This window comes from Sus scrofa, chromosome 6 (assembly GCF_054392235.1).
Source record: "Sus scrofa isolate SSC_HxYL_T2T_F1_AM1 chromosome 6, Sscrofa_HxYL_maternal_Yorkshire_Landrace_v2.0, whole genome shotgun sequence".
Taxonomy (NCBI): domain Eukaryota; kingdom Metazoa; phylum Chordata; class Mammalia; order Artiodactyla; family Suidae; genus Sus; species Sus scrofa.
In genome coordinates this window covers 49,317,801-49,343,523 of record NC_139388.1, presented here as the reverse complement: position 1 = coordinate 49,343,523, position 25,723 = coordinate 49,317,801, and the positions used below count along the sequence as shown (strand labels likewise).

Below are 25,723 nucleotides of genomic sequence, written 5' to 3'. Positions count from 1 at the left end.
CTAGCAGTTGTTAACCAACACCTCCCCCATCTCAGCAGCTTGATACAATCTATTTTCTTTCACGTGATAGCGTGGTGGAAAGCTCTGCTCCTGAGAGTCACTCAGGGACTCAGGTGCCTCCCATCTGGCAGCTCTGGGCTCCTTTAGCTCCCCTGCCCCTGCCCCTGCCCCCCTCCATCAGTGAATGTTGAAAGAGATGAAGGCCATAAGTGGGAGGTTTTTAGGGTCACACCTGGAGGTCAGACACACATCTGCTCACCTGCCTGCTAGCTCGCACACCTGATTGCAAGGGAGGATGGGATATGTGGTCCAGGTCTGTGCAAACGGGCAAAGGAGAGCAGTTTAAGTGAGCGATTAATCTCTGCCACACATTGGGGCGATTGCTGTATCCGAAAGTAGAGAACATTTTGCCAATGTGTGAATGTTTGCCACACATTGGGGCAGTGCTGTATCTGAAAGTAGGAAGCATTCTGATGTTTATTTGTTTTCTTGTTCATCACCTGTCTTCCTCGACTAAGATGTAAGCTCCATGAGGGCAGTTTTGTTCACCATTGTCACCCGTCACCCATCGAGGCGGGTCTAGTAAGCACTCAATAAATATGCCTGGAGTAAATGGATGAATGCATGAGTGAATGAAAAATTCAGTAACTTCAAAGGATATAAATTATGAGGAGTTCCTGCTGTGGTGCAGGGGGATGGGTGGTGTTTCTGCAGCACCAGGACACAGGTCCGATCCCCAACTGGGAACAGTGGGTTAAAGGATCCCTTCTTGCTGCAGTGGTAGCATTGGTTTCAGCTGTGATTCAGATGTGATCCCTGGCCCGGGAACTCTGTAAGCTGTGGCGCAGCCAAAAAAGAAAAAAGGAAAAAAAAGGATATAATATTATGAACCAATTAGGACTTATGTTTCTATGGAGATTTTGAGAATGTGAGAAATTGCTCACATATAATGAACACCTAGGTAGAGTCTAGGTTAGGGTATGGACCCACAACAGAACTCAGTATAATCATAGCCTAAACGAAGGAGAATGGGAGTTGTGGCACAGCAGGTTAAGGATCCGGCATTGTCACTGCTGTGCTAGGGTTGCTGCTGTGGTGTGGGTTTGATCCCTGGCCTGGGGAACTTCCACATGCCATGGATGTGGCCAAAAAAGAAAACAGAAACAAACAGACAAACAAAGACACAAAGACAAACATTACTCCACTCTCTCTAATAGACTAAATATAAACAGCCCAGGTCTTCATGACATCAGCGATCCAGGCTGCTTGGACCTATGACCCTCCCATCCCTGGGTTAGCGCCCTGGTCTAAGGGGTCCGAGATGGCTCCAGCATGTCCACATTCCAGGCAGTGGGAGGGGGAAACGGGAACTGGAGACCCATCCCGGGCTCTTTCTGAACATAGGTGAACTGAGAAATAAAAATCATATCTAATTTATTCTCAGAGTCAGCTCTTTGGTTTCTTCTCAGGGTAAAGCTCAGATGTGTAACAGTGAGGTCAGGTCACAGATGAGCAGTCGAAGGGAATATAGCTGCTTGTTCCCTGTTAATACAAGTTGTTTGCAGAAATAATCAGGATTTAAATCTGCATATATGATGTGGTCGGAAATATATAAAAATATGCCCAGTAAAATGACAGAAAGGAAATAGAATGAGATATTATAACGAAGTTGTTTCTGAGAGGTAGGGAGCTTCTTTTTATTTTTTCTTTGCATTTGGCTGTATTTTTCAAATTTTTTGTGAGCAAGCATTATTAAATCTTTTCAATTTTATTATGACATTGAGAACACCTATCAAAAAAAAAAAAAAAAAAAAGAAAGAAAGAAAGAAACCCGTAAAACCCCAAACAAAAAGCAAATGCTCAGAATAATGAAACATCGAGTGAACACTCCGGCAACTACCTCCACAGAAAAAAAGAGCTCATCAATGCATTCTAGAAAATGTTTTTTTTCTTTTTTTTTCCTTGACTTTTGTCTATTTAGGGTTGAACTTGCGGCATGTGGAGGTTCCCAGGCTAGGGGTCGAATCGGAGCTACAGCTGCCGGCCTACACCACCGCCACAGCCACGCAGGATCCAAGCCCCGTCTGTGACCTGCACCACAGCTCAAGGCAACTCCAGATCCTTAATCCACTGAGCAAGGCCAGGGATCGAACCTGCGTCCTCATGGATACTAGTCAGGTTGGTTAACTATTGAGCCATGACAGGAACTCACGTTTTTTCCTTTTTTCTTTGTAAAGTTTGCTCTTCTCTGACAGGTTCCCACCATTTTGATTTGATGGAATCTCTTCCTTGCTTTCTAGCTTTTCTCTTTCTTTTTTATTTTTATTTATTTTTATTTAAAAATTTTGTGTGTTTGTTTTATTTTTTCTGTATTTTTTCTTTCTTGCTTTCTAACCTCTCTGAGCTTTATTTTTCTCATCTGTTCCTTGCTTTTCTTAATGGTTTTGCCACCGTATGTGCTTCTAAAACGCTGTAGTCTAATCTGGGCTATTTTTAAACTTTATGTAAATGGGAACCATATTGCAGGTACTCTTTTGTATATGGATTTTCTTCTTCTTTTTTGGGGCCACACCTGAAGCATGAGGAAGTTCCTGGGCTAGGGATCAAACCCATGCCTCAGCAGCAACCTAAGCCACTGCAGTAACAACACTGGATCCTTAACCTGCTGCACCAGAGAACTCCTAACGCATCTGCTTAAGAGTTTTGCTCATTTCTCTTTTAAGGTCAGCCGTGTTGGTTTTTGAAGGAGTTCCTTATATATGCCATAATCAAATCCTTAGTCTTTATTATATGTTGCAAATATTCTCTCCCACTCTGTGTCTATTTTCTAGCGGTATCTTTTTTTTTTTTTTAATGGAAAATCTCAAACATGCATAAAAGGGGAAAGAACAGTATAATGAATTTCCATAGACTCATCACCAGCTTTGACAATTGTTAATTTATAGCCAATTTTATATCCTTTCTACCTGCACTTCTTTCCTCTTGGATTGTTTCAAGCAAATTCCAAGTGCTTTATTATTTTACCCCCCAAAATTTATTAAGTAGGTATCTCTAAGCAATACAGACTTTTTAAGGAGTTTCCACCATGGCACAGCGGATTAAGAAAATGACTGCAGGAGTTCCCATTGAGGCTCAGCAGCTTTGGAGCCCAACATATGTCCGTGGTGACGTGGGTTTGATCGATCCCTGGCCTTACTCAGTGGGTTGGAGATCTGGCGTTGCTACAGGCTGTGGAGTAGGTCAATGATGCAGCCCTGGTCTGGTGTTGTGGTGGCATAGGCCAGCAGCTGTATCTCCAATTCTACTCCTGGCCTGGGAGCTTCCATGTGTGATAGATGTGGTCCCCCCCCCAAAAAAGAATCTGACCACAGCAGCTTGGGTCTCTGCAGAGGCGTGGGTTGGATCCCTGGCCCAGCACAGTGGCTTAAAGGATCTGTCGGTTGCTGCAGCTTTAGCGTAGGTCGAAGCTGCTACTTGGATTCCATCCCTGGCCCAGGAACTTCCATATGCCAAGGGCTTGGCTATTACAGAAAAAAAATTTGCCCTTTTATAATATAAATATATGGGAGTTCCCGTTGTGGCTCAGCAGAAATGAATCTGACTAGCATCCATAAGGATGCAGGTTCAATCCCTGACCTCGCTCAGTGGGTTAAGGATCCAGTGTTGCCTTGAGCTGTGGTGTAGGTCACAGACATGACTCGTACCCCACATTGCTGTGGCTGTGGCATAGGCTGGTAGCTGCAGCTCTGATTCGACCCCTAGCCTGGGAATCTTCACATGCCACAGGTGCTTATGTGGCACACACACACACACACACACACACACACACACACAATATGTATATAAATATATAGGTGTTCCCTGGTGGTCTAGTGTTTAAGGATCCAGTGTTGTCACTGCTGTGGCTCAGGTCCCTGTTGTGGCATGGGTTTGACTCCTGGCCTGGGAACTTATGCATGCCATGGGCATGGCCAAATATATCTTTGGGCCGCTCCCGCGGCATATGGAGGTTCCCAGGCTAGGGGTCTAATCGGAGCTGTAGCCACCGGCCTACGCCAGAGCCACAGCAAAGCGGGATCCAAGCCGCGTCTGCGACCTACACCACAGCTCACGGCAACGCCGGATCATTAACCCACTGAGCAAGGGCAGGGACCGAACCCAAAACCTCATGGTTCCTAGTCGGATTCGTTAACCACTGCGCCACGACGGGAACTCCTTTTTGGCTTTTTAGTTAGTGATTTTTGAGTCTTGGCTAAGACATCTTTTCTTTTCCTTGAGGTTATGAACTTATTATCCTACATTGTCTTTTATTTATTTATTTAAAAATTTTGTTGTTGTTATTGTTTTCTGCTTCTTAGGGTCGCACCTGCAGCATGCAGAAGATCCCTGGGCTAGGGGTTGAATCGGAGCTGTAGCTGCTGGCCTATGCCACAGCCACAGCAACGTGGGATCCAAGACTTATCTGCAACATACCACAGCTCACAGCAATGCCAAATCCTTTAACCCACTGAGTGAGGCCAGGGATCAAACCCACATGCTCATGGAGACTACTCAGGTTTGTTACCACAGAGCCACAAAGGGAACTCCCTGCCTGTCTTTAAAAAGTTTTATTTAGCTTTTCAGTCTGGGTTCATGATCTACCTAGAGTTTTCATGCATGGCGTGAGGTAGGGGCCTAATGTAATTTTCATACATTTAGATAGCCAACTAACTAAGCCTATTTATTGAAAAGATTATCTTTTATTTTTCTGTAAAACTTCTATCACAGATTAGGTGGCCGGTGTACATGGGTATGTTTCTGGAATTACCAATTACTGCATTAATTTCCATAGCTTTACAATAAGGTGATAGCGCGTAAGGTGAGCCTCTCAACTTGTTCTTCTCTAAGAGTGTCTTGTTATAATTGGTTCTTTATATTTCTGTATAAAATTTAGGATCCAGGACTTCCTGTCATAGCTCAGAGGAAACAAATCTGACTAGTATCCATGACAACATAGGTTCGATCCCTGGCCTTGCTCAGTGGGTTAAGGATCCATCGTTGCCCCAAGCTGTGGTTGCAGACGAGGCTCGGATCTGACATGGCTGTGGCTGTGGCGTAGGCCAGCAGTTGTAGCTCCAATTTGACCCCTAGCCTGGGAACCTCCATATGCCTCGGGTGTGACCCTAAAAAGCAAAAATAAATAAATAAATAAATTTAGGCTCTGCCTGCAAGTTCCATAGGAAAAGCTTTTAGTATCTAGATTATGAATAGATTGAATATATAGGCAAAATTATGGAAAACTACTATCCAAATCTAGTAACATGGTACATCAAAACATTTATTTAAATTTTCTTAAAAGTCTTTTATAAAGTTTCCCTGTACTGACTTTTTGCATAGACTTTTAGATGTATTACTAGGTAGTTGACCAATTTTTTTGTTTTGTTTTGTTTTGTTTTGCCTTTTAGGACCACACCCATGGCATACGGAGGTTCCCAGGCTAGGGGTCTAATCAGAGCTGTGGCTGCTGGCCTACACCACAGCCACAGCTACACCAGATCCGAGCCACATCTGTGACCTACACCACAGCTCATGGCAACACCGATCCTTAACCCACTGAGCTAGGCCAGAGATCAAACCCAAAACCTCATGGTTCCTAGTTGGATTGGTTTCTGCTGAGCCACTACAGGAACTCCCAAGTTGGTCATTTATGATAATGCAAATGATTACTTTTCTCCGCTTTTGTTTGGTGTATGGCTGATATATTGCAGTAAAATTGATTTTTGTAGATTGATATTATATCCAGTAACTAAGCTAAATTCTGTTATGGATTCGAATAGAGTCTTCTGAATTTTCTTTAGCCAGATCATATAATCTATTAATAATGATGCCAATCACTTTTATTTATTTTTCTGATTTACTGCAGAGTTAAGGTTTCCAGGCAAAATCAAACAGAAATGGTGACAACGGGCATCTGTCTTTGTCCTATTCCAAACTTTGAAGGAAAACTTTTAGAGTTCCCATCCTGGCGCAGCTGAAACGAATCCGACCAGGAACCATGAGGTTGAGGGTTCAATCCCTGGCCTCACTCAGTGGGTTAAGGATCCGGTGTTGCCATGAGCCGTGGTGTAGGTGGCAGACGTGGCTTGGATCCCGAGTTGCTGTGGCTCTGGCGTAGGCCAGCGGCTACAGCTCTCATTCGACCACTAGCCTGGGAACCTCCATATTCCATGTGTGTGTCACCCCCAAAAAGAAGGAAAACTTTTGATATTTAACCACTAAATGTTTTAATACTTAAACATAAATGATATTAGTTGTAAGTTTTAGTAGTGCTATTTATCAAAAAAATTTTTTCTTTTTTGGCCGCCTGGTGGCATAAGAAGTTTCCCAGCCAGGGATGAGATCCAAGCCACAGCTGCAACAACCCAGATTCTTTAACCCACTGTGCTGGGCAGGGGGTGGAACCTGGGTCCTAGGCCCCAGAGACTCCACCACTCCTGTTGTGCCACAGTGGGAACACCTATTCATTGGATTTTAAAAATCCACTTCTATTCCTAGTTTCTGAGACTTTCATGAATTGATGTTGAATTACATCGAATGTATGGATTGGTTCCCCTGGTGATTTTGACCATTCTTGTGCTTTCTATCTAGACGTCTAGATATCTAGAGTCTTTTGAACATTATTTCTTTATTATCATTATTATTTTTTTGTCTTTTTGTCTTTTCTAGGGCCGCTCCCGCGGCATATGGAGGTTCCCAGGCCAGGGGTCAAATCAGAGCTTCCAGCCTACCCCACAGCTCACAGCAACGCCGGATCCTTCACCCACTGAGCAAGGCCAGGGGATTTAACCTGCGACCTCATGGTTCCTAGTCAGATTCATTAACCACTGGACCACAACGGGAACTCCTGAACATTATTTCTATTTTTTGGGAATTTCCTGCCTTATAAGTTCAGTTTCCCAGTCCTGGGGAAGAGAGTAGGAGGGGAGAATAGAGAGATGGGCAGGTCTTTATGTGAACATTTTGGGCAAATGTCTGCTTTTGTGGAATTGCTGGATCTATGCATAGGTGAATATTTAAGTTTATAAGAAACTACCAAATTCTCTCCCAAGGTGGTGGTTCTGTTTTACATTTCCAAGCAGCAGTGTCTTAGATTCCCAACTGTTCCCCATCTCTGCCGACACTTGATAAGGTCATTATTTTGCTTTTTTCCACCCCCTTTTTTCTTTTTAGGGCCGCACGTGCAGCATATGGAAGCTCCCAGGCTAGGGGTTGAATTGGAGCTGCAGCTGCCAGCGTACATCACAGCCACAGCAACACCAAATAGAGCCATGTCTGTGACCTACCCCGCAGCTCATGGCAATGCTGGATCCTCAACCCACTGAGTGAGGCCAGGGATTGAACCCACATCCTCCTGGATACGAGTCGGGTTCATTACCACTGAGCCACAGCAGGAACTCGGGATAGTGTCAGTTTTTTAAATGTTCATCATGCTAACGGGTGTGTGGGAGGATTTCATTGTGGTTTAGTTTGTATTTCCCTAATGACTAATGATATTGAGCACTTTTTCACATGCCTATTGGCCATTCCTATCTTTTCTTTTGTGACTTATCTGTTCATACCACTTTAAAAAGTGGATTATTTGTCTGATTTTTCAAAAAGCTTCCTTCCCCTGCTGTAGAGGGGAAAAGTGGGAGCGGGAGCATGCAGCTTCTACAGACCTAAGCGTGTCACAGACCCAGCACACTGCCTGCTTTCTGGAAAGGTCAGCTTTGGCCTCCCCCAATACTTGGGCTGCTGCCTGGAGAGATTGAGACACTTTACAGATCGTGTGGGGGCGGGGGTAGCCCTGCTTCCCGGAGTCTGGCATCGTGAGGAGGGTGGAGCCCTCTGTCCCAGCCTCTTCCTTCCGCCAGTGGTATGGAGACCATGGAGTGGAGAGCAGCCTGGGCTGGCAGGTTGGGATCTGTACTGGTACAGTTGTACCTGTTGCTAAAATCTTGAAATATTTCACTTCTGGTTAAGAGCCTCAACCCCACATCTTACGAATATGTGCCACTACCCTGTTCCATTCCCTTGGGTCATCTCGGACTTCCCCATATCTCAGCAACCAAAGGGGGCCCCAAGACTCTGACCCAGCCCTATGGCCGCATCCCTTCCGATTGGATGGTGCCTGGGTGCAGGCCTGTAAGACCGAATTCGGGGGGTAGCCTGGACCTGGCTGGAGCTGGAAGAATCAGATCAGGAGGCTGAGGCTGAGAGGTTAGGGTGGATTTTCAGCAAGGTGAGCCCAGAACTGGAGACTTGAAGTTCTAAGAACGGTAACAACAGCAGTTCCCGTCGTGGCTCAGTGGTTAACGAATCTGACTGGGAACCATGAGGTTGCAGGTTCTATCCCTGGCCTCGCTCAGTGGGTGAAGGATCCGGCATTACCGTGAGCTGTGGTGTAGGTTGCAGACGTGGCTCGGCTGTGGCTCTGGCGAAGGCCGGCGGCTACAGCTCTGATTGGACCCCTAGCCTGGAAACCTCCATATGCCGAGGGTGCGGCCCTAAAAAGACACACACACAAAAGAACAGTAACAATAGTGATGTTGGTAATGACTTCCGTTCGCTGAGCTATTCAGTGTGGCAGGCAGGCCTTATTCTAAACACAACTCACAAAATCCTGGACCACTGCAGCAACCTGCCCCCCCCACCACAGTCTATTCCCCTGGCCCAGCCAGAGGCAGCCCTTGAACACCCCAGGCAGATCAATACCATCCTGGCTCAGAGCTTCCTCTGGTCTCTGATTGCCCGCAGTTCACTGGGCTTTAGCTGCCTTGAGGGGCCTGGGGTGCCAGTAGGACCTGCAGGACCTGCTCACTCCAGACAGACCTGGGGGGTGGGGGTGGGGTGTGCTAATTCTTCTGCCACAGGACTCGGCCAAGCCCAAGCCTGGGCGATGGTGGTGATGGTGGCTTTAGCAGCTAGTGCTGCCTTGAACTTGGCCCAGATCCTCTTCCGGACTCCAAGTTAAAACCCCCCCACCCCAACCCCCGCCCCAGTGGGCCACTGAGCATCTATCTCATGACCACCTTCCAGTTCCCTGTTTTCTGTCCTGAGCCCAGGCCTGGGGAACCGTGGGTGTTGGCTTCCTGGACGGGGGAGGGGGGCTTCCGGCCCCTGGCCCATCCCCCAGGCACCCTAACCTCAGGTTCCTCCTTTCCCAGCCCCAGTTCAGGCTCCTCCTGGGGGCTAGAAGTCCTTGTCATCTGCTGGGTGGCCTCTCTCAGTGAGCACTTCCAGCCACTTCCTCATTTGGTGGGGGCAGCCCAGCCTGGCCCAGAGCCACCACACTGTGGCCCACCTGCTTCTCCCCAGAGCCCCGGTCCTGGGCTGGGCCGTGTGCAGCCCTGTCTCGGCCTGTTCCTCTCCTCTTTCTCTGCCTCGCCTCGGCTCTCTCCTTCCCGATCTTCCCTCTTCCCCTACTCCTTTCCGAGGGTCAAATGTCTGTTTTTAGCTGCTGGGTTCCAGTTCCACCTTTATTTGCTGTGTCACCTTCGGCAAGTATCTTTCTTTCTGTAAAATGGGGGTAAGAGCCTGTGCCTCAGACGGTGCTGTTGGGGGTTAAAAGCCTTAATGCCTGGGACAGAGTGCCTGCACCTCTTTAGCACCTGTATCTCTCTCTCTCTTCTTTTTTGTCTTTATAGGGCCCCACCTACGGCTAGGGGTCAAATTGGAGCTGCAGCTACGGGTCTAAACCACAGCCACGGCAATGTAGGAGCCGAGCTGTGTCTGTGACCTGTGACGCAGCTTGTGGCAACGCTGGAGCCTTTAACCCACTGAACGAGGCGAGGCCAGGGATTGAACACATATCCTCATGGATACTAGACGGGTTCTTAATCTGCTGAGCCACGACAGGAACTCCCTAATGGTTCTCCTTTAATATGCTATGAACATTCCAAATAATTGTAATGGGTGCTTATAAAAAGCTGACAAGGGAGCTCCCTTCGGGGCTCAGCGGTTAACAAACCCAACTAGGATCCACAAGGAATCGGGTTTGATCCCTGGCCTCGCTCAGTGAGTTAAGGATCCAGCATTGCCATGAGCTGTGGTGTAGTTCCAGACTCAGCTCGGATCTGGTGTGCTGTGGTGTAGGCCGGCAGCTGGAGCTTCGATTCAACTTCCATATGCCGCGGGTGCAACCCTAAAAAGCAAAAAAATAAAAATAAAAATGAAGAGCTGACAAGTGTCAGACCCTGTTCTAGAAATATTCATCCATTTGATCCCTACAGCACCCTACAAAGTAGGTACTGCTTTACTTCTCATCTTACAGATGAGGAAACTGAGGCCCAGAGGGGTTGAGTGACGGATTCAAGGTCGTCCAGCCCGGAAGAGGCAGCGATAGCGTCAGTCAGAGTCAGCCATCGAGGCTCCTGGTACAGTGATGTCTGAGCCTTGTTTGGGGATGGAGCTCAAGTTGACCCACGCACCTTTGACCTTTCATTCCAGCTGTTAGCGGCTGCAGCACGGCCTCTGGGGTGTCCGGGCCTGATTCTTTGTGGTATTATATGTCTCTGTTCCTCCTCCCCCATTGTCCCCTCCTCCCTTCTGCCACCGCCCACCTCAGACTTCCTCCTTTACTTGGTTGGACACTACGCCACATCCCACTGGCCTTGGACTGTGGTGTCCAGCAGCGTCATCTGCATCATGGGGCGCCTCGGACCCTCCAATGGACTCCTGCCTCTCCTTCTGGCTGTGGGTGGTGAGTTGGGGGCCTCTGACGCTCCCGGGCTCAGCTTGGGGCAGGACAGGGAACAGGGTGGGAAGAGAAAAGCAAAGGGGTGGGGAGCGGGGTGGACCCAGCAGATTCCCCAGCCCCCCACACCCTATGGGTCTCTCTCAGAGCCTGCGCCCCTGAGATTGGGCCTCTGGCAGAAGCAGAGGGAGGGCACTCTAAGATGTTGCAACAGGAAAAGCCGATGTAGAAGTAACACAGTCCAGCGGCTTGGATGCTGGCCCACAGGTCCCACCGGACCTTGCTGTCCACCCTTGCCTCCTGGCTGTCAGGAACCCCCCTCCCCCAGCCTCTATGCCCACCAGCCCCGTGTCTCAGTTTACCTTCTTTTTCTCTCCTCAGGTTTCAGCCTTGTCCAGGCCCAGAGAGGTAGGCCAGTCTCCCCTCCCAACCCCCCCCACCACCCGAGACCACCCCATCTCTGTCCCTTCCCCAGTCTCCCCCTGATGACTGACACCTCCTCCCAATGCCCTACTCCCATGGACCTCCCCTCACCCCCATGCCCCATCCATTCCAGAATGCAGCTGCTCCGCCGTGAGCCCCGGCATCCTGGCGGGGATCGTGCTGGGGGATCTGGTGCTGACCCTCCTCATCGCCCTGGCTGTGTACTCCCTGGGTCGGCTGGTCCCTCGGACACGAGGGGCTGTGGACAGTGAGTGGGGCCGCCAGAGGATGGCCTGGGACCCTCTGAGGACCTGCCTGGTGGGGGGGGGGTATGGCTCCCGAGTCACAAGCATCCAAGGGGGGTGATGGAGGGGCTGGTTCTGTCACAACGTGGTGCTCCTGATTCTCACCCTGTGTCTGCACTCTGCTGCTCCCCACCCCTAAGCAGTGACCCGGAAACAGCACATCGCTGAGACAGAGTCTGCTTATCAGGTGAGGAAACCAGCTTCTCTTTCTCATAGCTCACTCCTCTCCTGGGGGTGTCCATCTGGAGTACCCCTCCCCCAGGCCCTGCAGAACCTAGACCCGAAAGCCCCTTTCGCAGCACCCCTTAAATGCTTGAAGACCAAGCATCCAGAATGCTTTCAGTGATCGTTCATGACCTTATGCTCGGCTTACAATGTGTGGAGGGGACATACAGGAATGGTTGGCCTCAGTCCGAAGGCAGGCTCTGAATTGTTCTGGAAAAGCCCAGCCCGGGACAGGCTGATGTCCTGGAGAAGTCCTCCTAAGGGCAGAGGATAGAATTCAGCCTAGTTTGGTAACTCCAAAAAGAAACACTCTAGAGTTTGGAGGGGAGGAGTTTGCATCTCTTCGAGACACTATCCAAATCTAAAGACTCCTTTGAAGAATCCACACAAAAAATACAAATTTGTGCATATAATCTAGGGCCAGCGCAAGGATCTTTGAAACCCTTCTTAAGAACCTCTGTGCCCATAATCATCTTTCCATCACCCACCTTCTGTCAGTACCATTCTTTTTTTTTTTTTTTTTGTCTTTTTAGGGCCACAGTGGTGGCATATGGAGGTTCCCAGGCTAGGAGTCTAATCTGAGTTCCATCTGCTGGCCTACGCCACAGCCATAGCCACGCCAGATCAGGGCCACATCTGCGACCTACACCACAGCTCCCGGCAACGCCAGATCCTTAAACCTCTGCGCGAGGCCAGGGATGGAACCCACATCCTCATGGATACTCATCAGATTTGTTTCTGCTGAGCCATGATGGGAACTCCTGTCAGTGCCATTCTTAACACTTTAGGGGGTCAGGAGCTCCTCTGAGAATCTAATGGAAGCCACATAGACCCTCTCCACAAAAATACACACCCAGACTAGGCATTTGTACAAGATTTCAAGGATTCTGAGGCCTTGGGGTGATAGACACCCCATTGCCATTGTAAACCTTGTTCTGTGAAAGCCCCGCCTGCAACCCACTTTGCTTTGCTTCATGTGTGGCTAAAAAAGACTTTGCAAAGTATAAGAAGCTCAAGTGCGGCTCTGTGAGGACCGGAAGACTGAAGGGGCCTTCCAGTTACTGGGGGCGGTGACATTTCAGGCAGAGCATTATTCCAATTTATTCACTGCTTTGGTGGAATTGGCTGAGGACCTGTCTACGCTAGATGCTTGTAAGCAGAGCTTGTGTCCTAGTTGGGGAGACAGACTTGAAGCAAAGCAACACGGAAGATCATTTGGGGAAGCAGCATGAAGGAAATAAAGCAGGTTGATGTGAGAGTAAGTGGGATGTGGGAGGAAGAAAGTAGAGATGGGGAATTAAGAAATGCCTCCTGGGAAAGTGACTTGAGCCAAGACTTGAACAAAGAGAAGGAACCATCCATGGGAATTTCTAGGGGACCAGTGTTCCAGGCAGAGAATGGCGCACCCAAAGGCCACTGGGCTGGGCCATAACGATGAGGCAGAGGAGAAGGGGGAATGCTGAACGCACTTGAATAAGATCCAGATCTCTCTCTTGGCTGCAAGTGTGAAGGCCACTGGGAGAAGGCTAGATCTTGTTGTTTTAAGTTTAACCACAGTTGGTTTTTGTTTTTGTTTGTTTGTTTGTCTAGGGCCGTGCCCACAGCATATGGAAGTTCCCAGTCTAGGGATCTAGCTGGAGCTGCAGCTGCTGGCCTCCGCTACAGCCATGGCAAGGCACTGGCTTTAAGCTGGTTTGGTGAACCTCTTTCACAGAGGGTCTCTACCCTGTCCATCCCTTTAGGAGCTCCAAGGCCAGAGGTCAGATGTCTACAGCGACCTCAACACACAGAGGCAGTATTACAAATGAGCCCAAATCAGGACAGTCATCAACCCGATGCCTGGATCCAGTCATTCCTGATGCCTGCCCAGCACCCCGTTCTGCTCCCACCAGGATACGGATCCACAGAGTATCCTCCATGTCAGACCTCTCCCCACGACTGTCCCCAAATAAACATGGAGGACCTAAGCACTGTTGAGTTATTTCAGATCCCTGGGCTGATGGGATGGGGATATGTGGGGTTTTGGTGGGGGGTGGGGGGACCATGGACCCAGAAACAAGTCAGTGGGAGGGAGGCTGTGGGGAGCCTGGGTTCTTTGAAGAAGAATTAGAACTAGAGGTATTTCAAAGACTTTATTCCAATCCCCAAGAGGGGCCAGTTTCCTGTGCCGCCACACACAATCTGGGATGGGAGGGTCAGGAGTCAAAGGTTGCAGGTAACGGCTTACAGCGGGGTCAGCCCCTGCCCGGCATGTTGATGTAGATTTTGCCGTCTTCTGGGGGTGGGGGAGAGAGAGCACGAGGCCTGACCACCCACCTCCCACCCACATCTCCACTTCCTTGGGGACCCCCTGTCTCAGGGGTTTCCTCAGGAGTTCCCCCAAGCACCGCCCCCAGGGTTTCCCCAGAACCTCCAGGGCTTGCCCTGGGGCCCCCGCCCTGGGGACCCCCCTCCCTAGGGACACCAACCCTCTTCAGGCCCAGCCCGTCCCTGCCCTCACCTTGGGTGGGCCTGCTGCGTGGGCGTCCGCACACACATACCCCCACCACGATTAACAGTGACACAACTGCATCAGCGGCCACGAGGCCTGCTAGGAGTGGCAGGGAGAGGGGCCCACATCCGGAACAGGAACCTGAAGGGTTGGGGCCGAGATGAGAAGGTGGCTGGCGGGGAGGGTGTGGTTCCAGACACTCGTGGCTGGGCTTGGGGCAAAGTAAGTCCCTTTGGAGTTGGGTGGCCCAGATTCCCTGGGGAATGAGGGGAGATCCAGAGACAGGCTGATGTGTCCCAAGGCCCCAGGGGCTGTGCTCTGGGCATGGTGGATACCCCTGAAGACAGGCCTGGGGGGGGTGGGGTGGCTGGGTCCCTGGGTCTTCTGTTTGGTGATGAGAATGGTGAGATGGAGTTCCAGAGAGGGCTGTGGGTCCTTTGGAGCCTCCGATTTGGGGATGGGAGGTCAGATGGTGACCTGGAGAGCCGCTGGGGGTGTTCCAGGAATGTCAGGCCGCACTTTGGGGCAGCGGGGGGAGGGAAGCAGTACCTGAAGTCGCTTGCTCCACAAAGGGAAAGGGGTGTTGATTTCTCACCTGAGGTCACCTGCGCTGCAGCCACTGTGGAAGGATAGGGAAGATAGATCAGCAGGGAGAGGAGGTTCCCAAAGGAAAAGGTGATGTCTTCAGAAGTAATGTCCACTCTGGAGAGATGCAATGCGAAAGAGGGGCCAAACGGGAGGGGAGCCCCCCGAGACACAGAGAGACAGAAACCCAGAAGTAGAGACGGAAACTCAGCAGTGAGAAGAAGAACAGGTGGCCATTCCAAACCCAGCTTCCCTCCCCAAAGCACCAGGCCCAGAAGCCTACATGGGAGGGGGGCGCTGGGAGAAGGACCTGCCCTTAGCACCCCTCACTTCAGATGCCACCCAAGCTGTCCCTTTTACAAAACTTGCCTAACACACAGCCCGGCCCCCCCGCCCCGACCACTGGCTTCACCTGGGAGCAAAAGCAGGAACAGGATGCCGCCTGGAGGGGCCATGGTGGACTGGGGGCGGGAAGGGTTCTGGTCCACAGAAGTCCTGAGGAACAGTGGGGGGAGTAGAGAGGCAGCAATAGCGGATGTCACTCTGCTGGTGGCAAGGCAATCTGCTTCCTGTGTAAGTGGGAGGAAGAGAGGTGGTAGATCCCTGTGACTGTCTAACAGGACAACTGGGGTTGGGGGGCGGTCAGAGAGACTAGGAGGCTACTATGATTGTCCAGGTGGGAGGTGACAGGGAAACCAGGTTGTGGGCACCGAGGAGATTCTGGAAAGATTTCGGAGGTAGAGCCAACAAAACTTCCTGATGGAGTAGATATGAGTGCATATGAGAGAGACAGAGGGGTCCAGGATGACCAAACTTCTGGCTTGGGCAACTGAAAAGGCAGAGCATCCTTTGGCGGGATGGAGAAGGAGGAGGAGCAGGTTTAGGGGAAACAGGCTGGGGTGTGGGCACACTGAGTTGGAAATGCCTGATAGGTCCCCCTGTGGAGAAGCTGAACCACCACAGCTGCCTGCCTCTGAGTTCATGGGCTAAGTCTGGTCTGGAGATGTAAATTTAGGGGTCGGTGCCTTAGGGATGGTACTGAGAGCCATGCGGCAGGATGAGATCATCGAGGAAGTGAGTCCAGATAGAGGAGCAACACCCAACACACCACCTCCCCCCAACACCAAGAATGAGTGAAGAGGAAGAAACAGCCAGAACAGGAGCAGCGAGTGAGGTAAGAGAACCAGGAGAACACGGAGTCTTGAAAGCAGGGGACAAATGTGATTTACTTGGTCACCGAGATGGGAACTGAGAATGAGCCTCCCACTGGAATGTCAGGCTGCTTGAGGGCTGGGAATTCCCGCCTGCTTAGCTCACACCTATACCACCGCACCCAGCAAAGCACCCCACTTGCAGTAAAAAATTATTTTTAAAGATGAATGAATAAATGAGAGCTGATCTCTGAAAAAATGAAGAGGGAGAAACTGGAGTCCACCTACATCACTTTCTTCCAGACCTTTCCTCCCCTCGGATGAGGGAGTTCAGAACCTCCAGCTCCCTGCTCCCTCAGGGCTCAGTAATACGGGCACCACCCCCTCCACCCTGTGCCTCCAGCCCAGGGCCCGGGAGTCTTCTCCCTCCGACCAAAGATGGGGCTCCCAAATCTCTTTCCGGGGAGACTTCGGAGTCAGGCCCTCAAAGCCCCGCCCATTCAGAGACCAGGTTTGCGCTAGCGCCGCGCGGGGACTCCCCAGGCTTGTAGGCGGGGCCCTGCCCAGGACTGGGCGGTGCCAGAACTTCAGTTTAAAAACTCGCGGGGGACCCGACGCAAGATCGGGGACCCAGCGGCGGCTCCGCGGGGAAACAGCGAGGCTGGCGCAGCGCCGAGGCCGGGGCCCTGGGGGCCCGCAATCCGCGCCACGGAATCCCCGAGGTAATGGAAAGTGTGGGGGGTGGGGGGAAGCACGCTCGGCCCCTAACAGAGGGGCCGGGGCCGGGGGGCACTTTTGAGGCTCCGAGAGACAGAGCTGGAGCATCAAGAGTAAAGGGTCAAGCATCAAGCTGAGAGCGAGGGTAACCCGCGTTTGGAGGGGGCAGAGGGCCCAGACTCCTGGGTTGTGATGACGGAGCGGCTGGGATTTCGGACCCTTGAGTCCCGAGGGGTAAAGGACTGGGATTTGGAATCCTAGGTCCCGGGGGGAAAGCGCAGGGAGCCGGGACCCCTGGGTCCTGGGAAGAGGGGGTGAGGGTCTGAACTCCATGCTCCAGAAAGAGAGGTTGGATTGAGTCGTTGGGGGCGTGGTTGTTTAAAATCCGCCAAGGTCTGGGTGTGGAAGGCCCAGCGCCAGGCCACAGGGATTCACAATGGCCATGACCCTGCCCCCGGCCCGGGATTTCCCGGGTCGCCACCCGGCCCGAGGCCCCGGGCTTAACAGGAATTCCCCATGTGCGGGGATTCCACGAGTGCCACGCTTGGCCACGCATCGCTTCTCGGAGCCCGACACCTGCGGCATTGAGCCGGGAGGAAGAGGGAGGTGGAAGATTCCCTTGCGTGAGCGCCGTGACGTCAGCGCGTTGCGCCCGGGCTGTTTCCGAGTCCGCCCTTCCCCCCTTAACCCTTCCTCCGCCGGAACTGGCTCGGAAGGGTGAAGGCTGAGGGCTCCGCCTTTCTGAGTTGCGCAAACTAGGCGACTGGAAGCGAAGACCGGGTCTTAGTCGGGGAGTGGGCTGAGGGCCCGTACTTCTGGCGGGGGAGTGGGTGCAAGTCTCCCAGACTCCTGCGGGGTGGGGCCTGGACTCCTGAGTCTGAAGTGGGGGGCCGAGATCGGAACCTTTGGATCCCTGATAAGCGAGGGGGTTATTGACTTCGTGGCTCCTCGGGGAAAGGGGCTGGGGACTCGGATGCCTGGTTTCCCGAAGAAGGAGTATCAGGGCAGAGAACCTGCATGTGTGTCTCCGGAGAGTGATGCCCAGCGACGCCCCGAATCCTTCAGCCCTGGGAGATCAAGGGGTGGGATTTTTCACGGAAGTGGCGGAGCAGGGGGTTGCAGAGGGCGCCCTCCACCCCCTTCCTCAGTTTCCACGACGCTGGTGGAAAGTTGGGTCAGAGGGGAAAGTGCGGAGCAAAAGGAAGGAAATGGCGGAGGCGGCGCCACACCCGAAATCTTAGATTGGCTTGGGAGCTCTCTGGCGACATCAGTGTGCCAGTTTTTCCGCGCAGGAGGGCGAGGAGAGCGCCCTCCCCCGCGCGCTTAGATGATTTAAGGACCTCTGGTAACTTCCTTCCCACCTCACCCCACAGTGAGTCGGAATGAGCGTAGCCACTGCCCATCGCAGACGGTGAAGAAGCTTCTGGAGGAACAGAGGCGCCGCCAGCAGCAGCCTGACGCCGGTGGGCTACCGGTGAGGCCGGTGAAACCCCGCCAACTACAACTCCCATGAGGCCGTGTCCTGTCGGGCAAAGACTTGCTGCCCTGCTGGGCCCTCAGGGCTCATGGGACTTGTCCTGACTTAGATGCCCTGTAGGTGGGGAATGGCTGCTGAGGAATCTGCCAGATAAATTCACCCTTGTTTCTTTTTGCTTATGCCTCTACAGGGACAGTTCCCACCTCCCCTGGCCCAGCCCCTAACCCCATCTGTGAATGAGGGTGAAGCTGGTAAGTCTGGAAACGCACCCGATTCCCTCAGTTCCCAGTCCCAGCTTCCCTCAGGAACTCAAACATCCCACCTCTTAGAATTTTTTTTTTTTTTTTTTGCCTGCACCTGGTGCCTGTGGAAGTTCCTGGGCCAGGCATCATCAAACCCACACCAAAGTAGGACCTGAGCTGCTGCAGTGACGACGCCAGATCCTTAACAAAGGGAACTCTGCAACTCTTAGTATCTGGGGGAACTTAGAAGCTAGGCCCTCACTCTTGCCGAGACCTGGCAAAAGTTGGCTCTCCCAGATTCTCTGGAGCCCGGTAGTCTAAATAGTCATTCAGGGGCCCAAGCGCCCAGCCTTTTTGTGCTCCAGGAGTCTAGACCTTCAGTCCCCCAGTGCCCCAGACATCCAGGCCCCAAAAGTCCAAGCTTCCAGTCCCTCGGTGGCCCCAGAAGTACTAGCTTTCAGGTCCTTGGGATACTTGAGGCCCTCACCCAGGCCCTGACCAGGCTACGACTTCCCCTAACTCCAGTAACCATACCTGCCCCTGCTCCTCCTCTCACACGCAGGCCATATTCACTTCCCAGCACATCAGGAGACTGTGGGGTCTGGATATGGCAGCATGGCCCCCACCACAGGCTTTCCAGACTGGGACCCCAACACACATGCTGCCTACACAGACAGCCCCTACTCTTACACTGCTTCTGCTGCTGAAGGCTTCCTGCCTCCTGACTTCTACCCACACTCGGACCCAGGGCGACCGTGTCCATTTCCCCTGGGGATGGAGGTGAGATATAGAGTGGGAACAGGATGCTGAACGTCCCCTAAGATTCCCAGTTGCTCTCACGCAGCATCCTGAGTTGTCTGGTGCTGGGTTAAGCTCCCTTTCTTAAAACGGGCAAAACTGAGGCCCAAAGGTCCAAGGTCATTTGGCACAGACAAGTCAACCAGCCACTCTACCTGGTGGTGTGTGTGTGTGTGTGTGTGTGTGTGTGTGTGTGTGTGGTGGTGGTTTGGGAAGAAGGAATTCTCAGCTGACTGGCTCTCCCTACCACCTGCACCCTTCAGGACCCCCTGGATACCCGGCTCTATGTAGAACCTTCCCTGCCACAGACAGGATCCTGGAGAGGTTCTGCACTCCCCTCAGGACCCCCACAGTTGCCCCCTGTGGTCACCGGACCATCCCTGGACACTGCCCGTGCTCAAATGCTGGCTTTGGGGCCACAACAGCTGCTAGCCCAGGATGAGGAGGGAGACACGTGAGTGTCAGGGAATGGGGTCTGCAGGCACCCTTCTCAGCCGGGGTGCTGTGCTCACTACTGCCCCCTACCCATCCCCAGGCTCCTGCACCTGCTTGCGGCTCGAGGGTTGCGCTGGGCCGCGTATGCTGCAGCTGAGGTGCTGCAAATGTACAGACATCTGGACATTCGTGAGCATAAGGGCAAGGTGAGGGCCAGGGGCTTGCACTCCTGGATCTGAGGGCAGAGGGTCTGGGGGCCTGGATTCCTAGGTTTCGGAGGGAAGGGGGCTAGGGCTGGGCTCCCAGACTCATCTTTCCTGACACCCACAGACTCCGCTCCTGGTGGCTGCTTCTGCCAACCAGCCCCTGATTGTGGAGGATCTACTGAACCTGGGAGCAGAACCCAATGCCACGGACCATCAAGGACGTTCCGTCTTACATGTGGCCGCTACCTATGGGCTCCCAAGAGTCCTCTCGGTATGTGCAGCTGGCAGGTGGGATGAGTGAGATGGATTGATTGCCGAGATCCCGGCTTCCAGGGCTGGGAGGCCTGGGGAGACCCTAATCCAGCCCTCTGCCTTCTCTTCCTCCCAGGCTGTGATTAAATCAGGGGTTCGGGTTGACCTGGAAGCCAGAGACTTCGAGGGTAAGTTGGGTGGCGGGCTGGCTGGCTGTGGCTTGGCGGGGTGGGTGCTCCAGATGGAGAGCCCACACTCTCTCTTCTGCAGGCCTCACCCCCCTCCACACAGCCATCCTGGCCCTCAACGTCGCTATGCACCCACCCGACCTGTGTCCCGCTGTCCTGAGCACCCAGGCCCAAGACAGGCTGGCTTGCGTCCAGATGTTGCTGCACATGGGTGCTGACCACACCAGCCAGGTGAGCGGATAGTGGGCAGCTGGCCTCAGGAGGACCTGGTGGGGGGTGGTGGGGGGAGCTCCTGGATGTCCGGGGGCTCTAAACAGATGCTGACTTGCCTCTTCCCAGCTGTGTGACCGTGAGCATATTACTTCTCTCCTCTGCATCCTAGTTGTCTACTGTAAATAGTATTACTGGGCTGAGCTTATATTTCCCAAGCGCTTGCTATTCATGAAGCACTCAGGTTCATGGATTAGCTAATTGAATCCTCAAAAACACCCTTTGATACGTGTGCCGTTATTACTTTATTTATAAGGAAACTGAGACACAAGGATTCAAAAATCTTCCAGCTTGTGCATGTCAGAGAGGGAATCAGAACCTGGGTGGTGACCCCAAAATCCAGCTAGTAATGGTGGTAGTCTCCTCCTTCCTGACAGTAGCTCCTTCGCGGGCTGGCTGAGAGAATTAAACGTCTACTTGTGGGTTTTTGTTTTATTTTGTTTTTTTGTCTTTTTAGGGCGGCACCTGGCAGCACATGGAGGTTCCCAGGCTAGGGGTCGAATCGGAGCTGTAGATTTCAGCCTACACCACAGCTCGCAGCAATGCCAGATCCTGAACCCGCTGAGCGAGGCCAGGGATCAAACCAGCAACCTCATGGTTCCTAGTCTGATTCGTTAACCACTGCGCCATGACGGGAACTCCAGTTTTTTGGGTTTTTTTTTTAGTCGAAGAACTTTAAACACAGATAAGGTACAGAAAATAGTATAATAAACTCCACGTACCCAAGGTCAATAACCAGCAACTCATAGCCAGTCCTGTCCCATCCACTTCTCCACCTTCCTGTATTATTTTTAAATCCAGGCATGTAATTCTTTTTTTTTTTTTTTTTTGTCTTTTTGCTATTTCTTGGGACGCTCTTGCGGCATATGGAGGTTCCCAGGCTAGGGGTCCAATCGCAGCTGTAGCCACCGGCCTACACCAGAGCCACAGCAACGTGGGATCCAAGCCGCGTCTGCAACCTACACCACAGCTCACGGCAACGCCAGATCGTTAACCCACTGAGCAAGGGCAGGGACCGAACCCGCAACCTCATGGTTCCTAGTCGGATTCGTTAACCACTGCGCCATGACGGGAACTCCCCAGGCATGTAATTCTATGCATAAATATTTGTGTGCTTTATTTTTTATTTTATTTTATTTTTTTTCCTTTTTAGGGCCGCACCCCGTGGCATATGGAAGTTCCCAGGCTAGGGGTTGATTTGGAGCTGTAGCTGCCAGCCTATGCCACAGCCACAGCATGGCAATGTGGGATCTGAGCCACATCTTCTACCTACACCACAGTTCACAGCAACACCAGATCCCTGACCCACTGAAGGGGGCCAGGGATCAAACCTGCATCCTCATGGATACTAGTTGGGTTCATTGCCGCTGAGCCAAAATGGGAACTCCCTATTTCTGTGTCTTTAAAGGATAAAAACTCTTTTTAACCTCGGTATCATTATTCCACCTTAAAAAAATTAACAATCTCCTAATATCAAAGATCCTGGATGTGTTCAAATTTTCATCTGGCTCTAAGGTGACATATGTTTATTTTTTTTGTTATAAAACACACCTCCCTAGGCTCAAATAAAGGCCATACATTGAGATGATATGTCCTTTTAGGTCATTCTTAATTTAGAATTTCCCCTCTATCTCTTTGTTTTCTCTTTATAGTTTATTTGGTGAGCCAACTGTGTTGTTTTGCCCCTATAAACACAATTTTTAATGTTAATTACCATTACAAACTCTTTAAAGGCGTATAATAAAGTTTCACTGTAGAAAATGTCTTCATTTGCTTCAAAATATGTAGAGAACAACTCGGTATGGAAGTAAATACAGGCTTAGGTATTCCGTTGATTAATGCTCCTCAACTCCCATCATTATAGATAAAGTACAGTCGGTGTGGGAGGTGGTGCATTTTACTGTGCTTAATAGGATGTGGGAAGGCCAGAATAGCTACTCTTCCAGAGATTTCCTTTTTCTCAAAGATTCTTGGGCTGGAACATTGTCCTAATAAATGCTCTGTGATGCATATGACCGGAATGGTACTCCCTTAAACTTGGTATTCTTGTATAGTGCACAACACTTGCAACCGTATAATGTTGCTCATACAGCTCAGGTCAGCTAAATCTACATCCTTAGCACCTTTGAGTGCTTGCAGAGGAGAGACAAAGACAGGGTCTCTCAAGACTTGTGGCTTCCATGAGAGGAGGCCTAAGTGTGAGAACTGACCTGACCTCTGCCATCCCCCTCCCCACAGGAGATCAAGAGCAACAAGACAGTTCTGCACTTGGCTGTGCAGGCCGCCAACCCTACTCTGGTTCAGCTCTTGCTGGAGCTGCCTCGAGGGGACCTGCGGGCCTTTGTCAACATGAAGGTAGGAGCCTAGGCTGAAATGTACAGATTGAGATGTGGCGGAGTGGGGCAGTGGAGTGTTGGGGGTCGTGTGGGCGGTGGCTGTGGAGGGGACAACAGATGGGATGAGGTTGGGGACGGTGTAGGATGTGGACATAGACTGGGGATGTGTGTAGGACACAGACCGGGGGCTGTGTGGAATGTGGTTGTGGAGGTGGGTTCTGGGCTGTGAAAGGGAGCACGTGGGACATGGATGTGGCCGAATATGAAGTGTGACACTAGGGACCCAGGCCAGCTAAATCTGCGTCCTGAGCAGTCCTCCCCTTGCTGTCCCTAGGCCCATGGGAACACAGCCCTCCACATGGCGGCCGCCCTGCCCCCTGGGCCAGCCCAAGAGACGATCGTGCGGCGCCTGCTGGCAGCGGGGGCGGATCCGACACTGCGCAATCTGGAGAATGAGCAGCCTGTCCACCTGCTCCGGCCCGGGCCGGGCCCCGAGGGGGTGAGCACTGATCCCACCCTGATTGCCAGTTGACCTAACCCAGTGAACCCCTGACCCATCCATTCCTGACTTTAGAGGGTGACTTGTCATCTCTGAAGGTGACCTTGACCCTTCTCCAACCTGACCTTGTCATGGTGACTCCTCCTGACCTCTGTTTCAACCCTGACCTCAAAGTATGACGTCTATTTCCAACCTGGAATCCTGACCTCAGTGTGTGACCTTTGATCCCAAGTATGACCTCAGTCTGACCCTTAGTCCTGACCTCACAGTGGAATTTCTGATCCCGAACATGACTCTGCCCCCCTTGCCTCTCCCCTTTGATCCCCAGTCCTCAGTGCTGGTCCCAAGGCGGGAACCTGCAACCAGCAGCGCCTTTCCCTCCCCCATTCCGGCTCCTGAGCCTTTACTCCTCATGTGAACGCACCTTCACAGCGCCCCCAACCCCGCATCTTGACTCAGAACCTCTGATCTTCCGACCCAGCCAGCTCCCTTCGAACCCCCCACCTGGCAGGGAGGGCCGGCCCCCACCCTCCCCGCAGCCTCTCACGCATCTCCCCTGCCTTGTCTTGTCCACAGCTGCGGCAGCTATTGAAGAGGAGCCGTGTGGCACCCCCAGGCCTGTCCTCTTAGGACTCAAACCCAGAACCTGGACTGATTTTCCAGTCCCCACCGTCCTGTGGGACAGCCAGCGTATGCTAATGTTGCAAATCCGTGATAATGTATGTGGAGTGTGCTGCCTTTTGGGGTCTTACATTAAAACCCCAGGATGGCTGCTGAGGGGTAAACAGTCCCCAATATTTGGGGTGGTCTGATACCCCTTCCCCACCCACAAGGGGCCCCCTTGATGATTTCTGTGAAATCGAGGCCCCTTGATTGTTTCTGTGAAACACCCTGGACCCCTAACCCTTTCCCCACCAGGATCTTTTGGGGTCCCTTCCCCTAACTCAGCTCTTTATACCTGGAACCCCAGGTGTAACTCCCCTATACAGTACTGGGGTACCCCCAAAACAGCTTCTAGTACCATCCCAGTAGCACTCCTCAGGTGACCCCCTAACCTCTCCGGGACCCCTTCCCTTCAGGTCTTTAACCCTGAGACATAGGAAGGACCTTCTTTGATTAGGGTCCTACTGCTTTTTGACTCAGAACTGAACAGGGCCCCTGCCCCAGACCCCAGTATTTCCAGTGAGTCCCTCTGTCTGAAACTCCTATTAAAGTCAATATGGACTAGACCTGTTATTGTCTAATCTCTCATCACTGGTGCAGGGAAGCAGCTCAGGAGTCGTGTTTGGATGGCTGGGTCCAGGTGGGGTGTTTGTGCAGACACTGTGGATGCCAGGTCCATATCCTGTCCCCCTCACCCTGACGACCAGGGCCAACACATGAATCTTTGCCGGTGGACATTCTAGACCCCTGGTGCCCGCTTTGCCCTGTACGAGTGTGGCAAGGCTTCAATGCCAGGAGCCCTCAACCACTGACTGACTGAAAGGAGATGCTATGTGAATATTCCAGGTCCCTTGCCTCTGGGGGGATAACTCGGAAGCACATGTTCCACGTGGGCTCTCAAAGCTCCCCCAGGGAGGAGATCCCCTGTGGCACAATGGGATCAGTGGCCTCTCTGGAGCCCAGGGATGCAGGTTTGATCCCTAGCCCGGCACGTTGGGTTAAGGATCTGGCGTTGCTGCAGCTGTGGTGTAGGTCTCAACTGTGTCTCAGATCTGACCATCCCTAGCCTGGGAACTCCATATGCTGTGCGGCAGCCAAAAAAAAAAAGAGGCTCCAGTTCACATTGGTTCTGGCTTGATAGCATATGCTTTCTTGAGTGCTTTCCCTTTTCTGTATGCTCTTCTGTGTGTACTCACATAGTGGCTGCTGACCCTTGAAAAACTTAACAAGAATTCATCTTTCAATTATATGGCATACTTTGGTGTCTGCATTTTTTTCTTTGTGGTATTTGAAATAATGGTATTTCTTATTATTGATGGCATCTTAGATTCTGTTGACATACAGGGTGTATGTCCTGGCATATATCAACACACACACACATCCCCCACTAACATGATAACATGCCTCTAGGAAACTTCGCATTATTAAAAGAATAATTAAATAATTTTCGATGGGAAAAGAAGAGTGGCTTAGGGACACAAGAGCATCACAGGAGCAATAGCAAAGTCATTGTTCCTGCTGGAATTTCAGTAAAAAATAAAAAAAAAAAACCTATTACCACTAAAATGTACATATTATTAAGGAATGTTGAGCATATTGAGCCAATTAGCCTTTTTTTTTTTTTCTTTCTTTTTTTGGCCCCGCCTGCGGCATGTGGAAGTTCCCAGGACAGGGGTCAAATCTAGTCACAGTACTGGCAACAAGCCACAGCAGTGACAACACTGAATCCTTAACTGCCAGGCCACC

General features: G+C 51.6%; 3 protein-coding genes across 6 annotated transcripts; 2 read left to right on the top strand and 1 right to left on the bottom strand.

Annotated features, from left to right (window-relative positions):
- Positions 1–10,617: 10,617 nt before the first annotated feature.
- On the top strand, positions 10,618–13,634 carry TYROBP (transmembrane immune signaling adaptor TYROBP). 2 transcript variants are annotated; one of them, XM_005664506.4, is made up of 5 exons: positions 10,618–10,720; positions 11,096–11,122; positions 11,271–11,405; positions 11,583–11,629; positions 13,410–13,634. In XM_005664506.4, the coding sequence occupies exons 1-5, from the start codon at positions 10,666–10,668 to the stop codon at positions 13,473–13,475; spliced, it is 330 nt and encodes a 109-aa protein (XP_005664563.2). In that variant the 5' UTR covers positions 10,618–10,665; the 3' UTR covers positions 13,476–13,634.
- Positions 13,635–13,784: 150 nt separating this feature from the next.
- Positions 13,785–18,096, bottom strand: HCST (hematopoietic cell signal transducer). 3 transcript variants are annotated; one of them, XM_013998332.3, is made up of 5 exons: positions 17,978–18,096; positions 15,156–15,312; positions 14,754–14,777; positions 14,168–14,299; positions 13,785–13,942 (listed from the first exon to the last, which is right to left on the bottom strand). In XM_013998332.3, the coding sequence occupies exons 2-5, from the start codon at positions 15,196–15,198 to the stop codon at positions 13,902–13,904; spliced, it is 240 nt and encodes a 79-aa protein (XP_013853786.2). In that variant the 5' UTR covers positions 15,199–15,312; positions 17,978–18,096; the 3' UTR covers positions 13,785–13,901.
- On the top strand, positions 16,519–24,543 carry NFKBID (NFKB inhibitor delta). Its single transcript, NM_001435863.1, is given in 12 exon segments — positions 16,519–16,616; positions 17,985–18,085; positions 18,279–18,339; positions 18,893–19,110; positions 19,392–19,582; positions 19,664–19,769; positions 19,894–20,040; positions 20,158–20,209; positions 20,292–20,440; positions 22,718–22,834; positions 23,150–23,314; positions 23,891–24,543. Coding segments are annotated over 12 exon segments (1,422 nt in total). The 5' UTR covers positions 16,519–16,555; the 3' UTR covers positions 23,945–24,543.
- Positions 24,544–25,723: the final 1,180 nt, after the last annotated feature.

Excerpts from the sequence above, each read along its gene's own strand:
- TYROBP (XM_005664506.4), top strand. The coding sequence starts at position 10,666 with ATGGGGCGCCTCGGACCCTCCAATGGACTCCTGCCTCTCCTTCTGGCT. Across the intron at positions 10,721-11,095 it reads TCTCCTTCTGGCTGTGGGTG|GTTTCAGCCTTGTCCAGGCC; the intron begins GTGAGTTGGGGG and ends TTCTCTCCTCAG. Across the intron at positions 11,123-11,270 it reads CCTTGTCCAGGCCCAGAGAG|AATGCAGCTGCTCCGCCGTG; the intron begins GTAGGCCAGTCT and ends CATCCATTCCAG.
- HCST (XM_013998332.3), bottom strand. The coding sequence starts at position 15,198 with ATGGCCCCTCCAGGCGGCATCCTGTTCCTGCTTTTGCTCCCAG. Across the intron at positions 14,778-15,155 it reads GTTCCTGCTTTTGCTCCCAG|TGGCTGCAGCGCAGGTGACC; the intron begins GTGAAGCCAGTG and ends ATCCTTCCACAG. Across the intron at positions 13,943-14,167 it reads ACGCAGCAGGCCCACCCAAG|AAGACGGCAAAATCTACATC; the intron begins GTGAGGGCAGGG and ends CCCCACCCCCAG.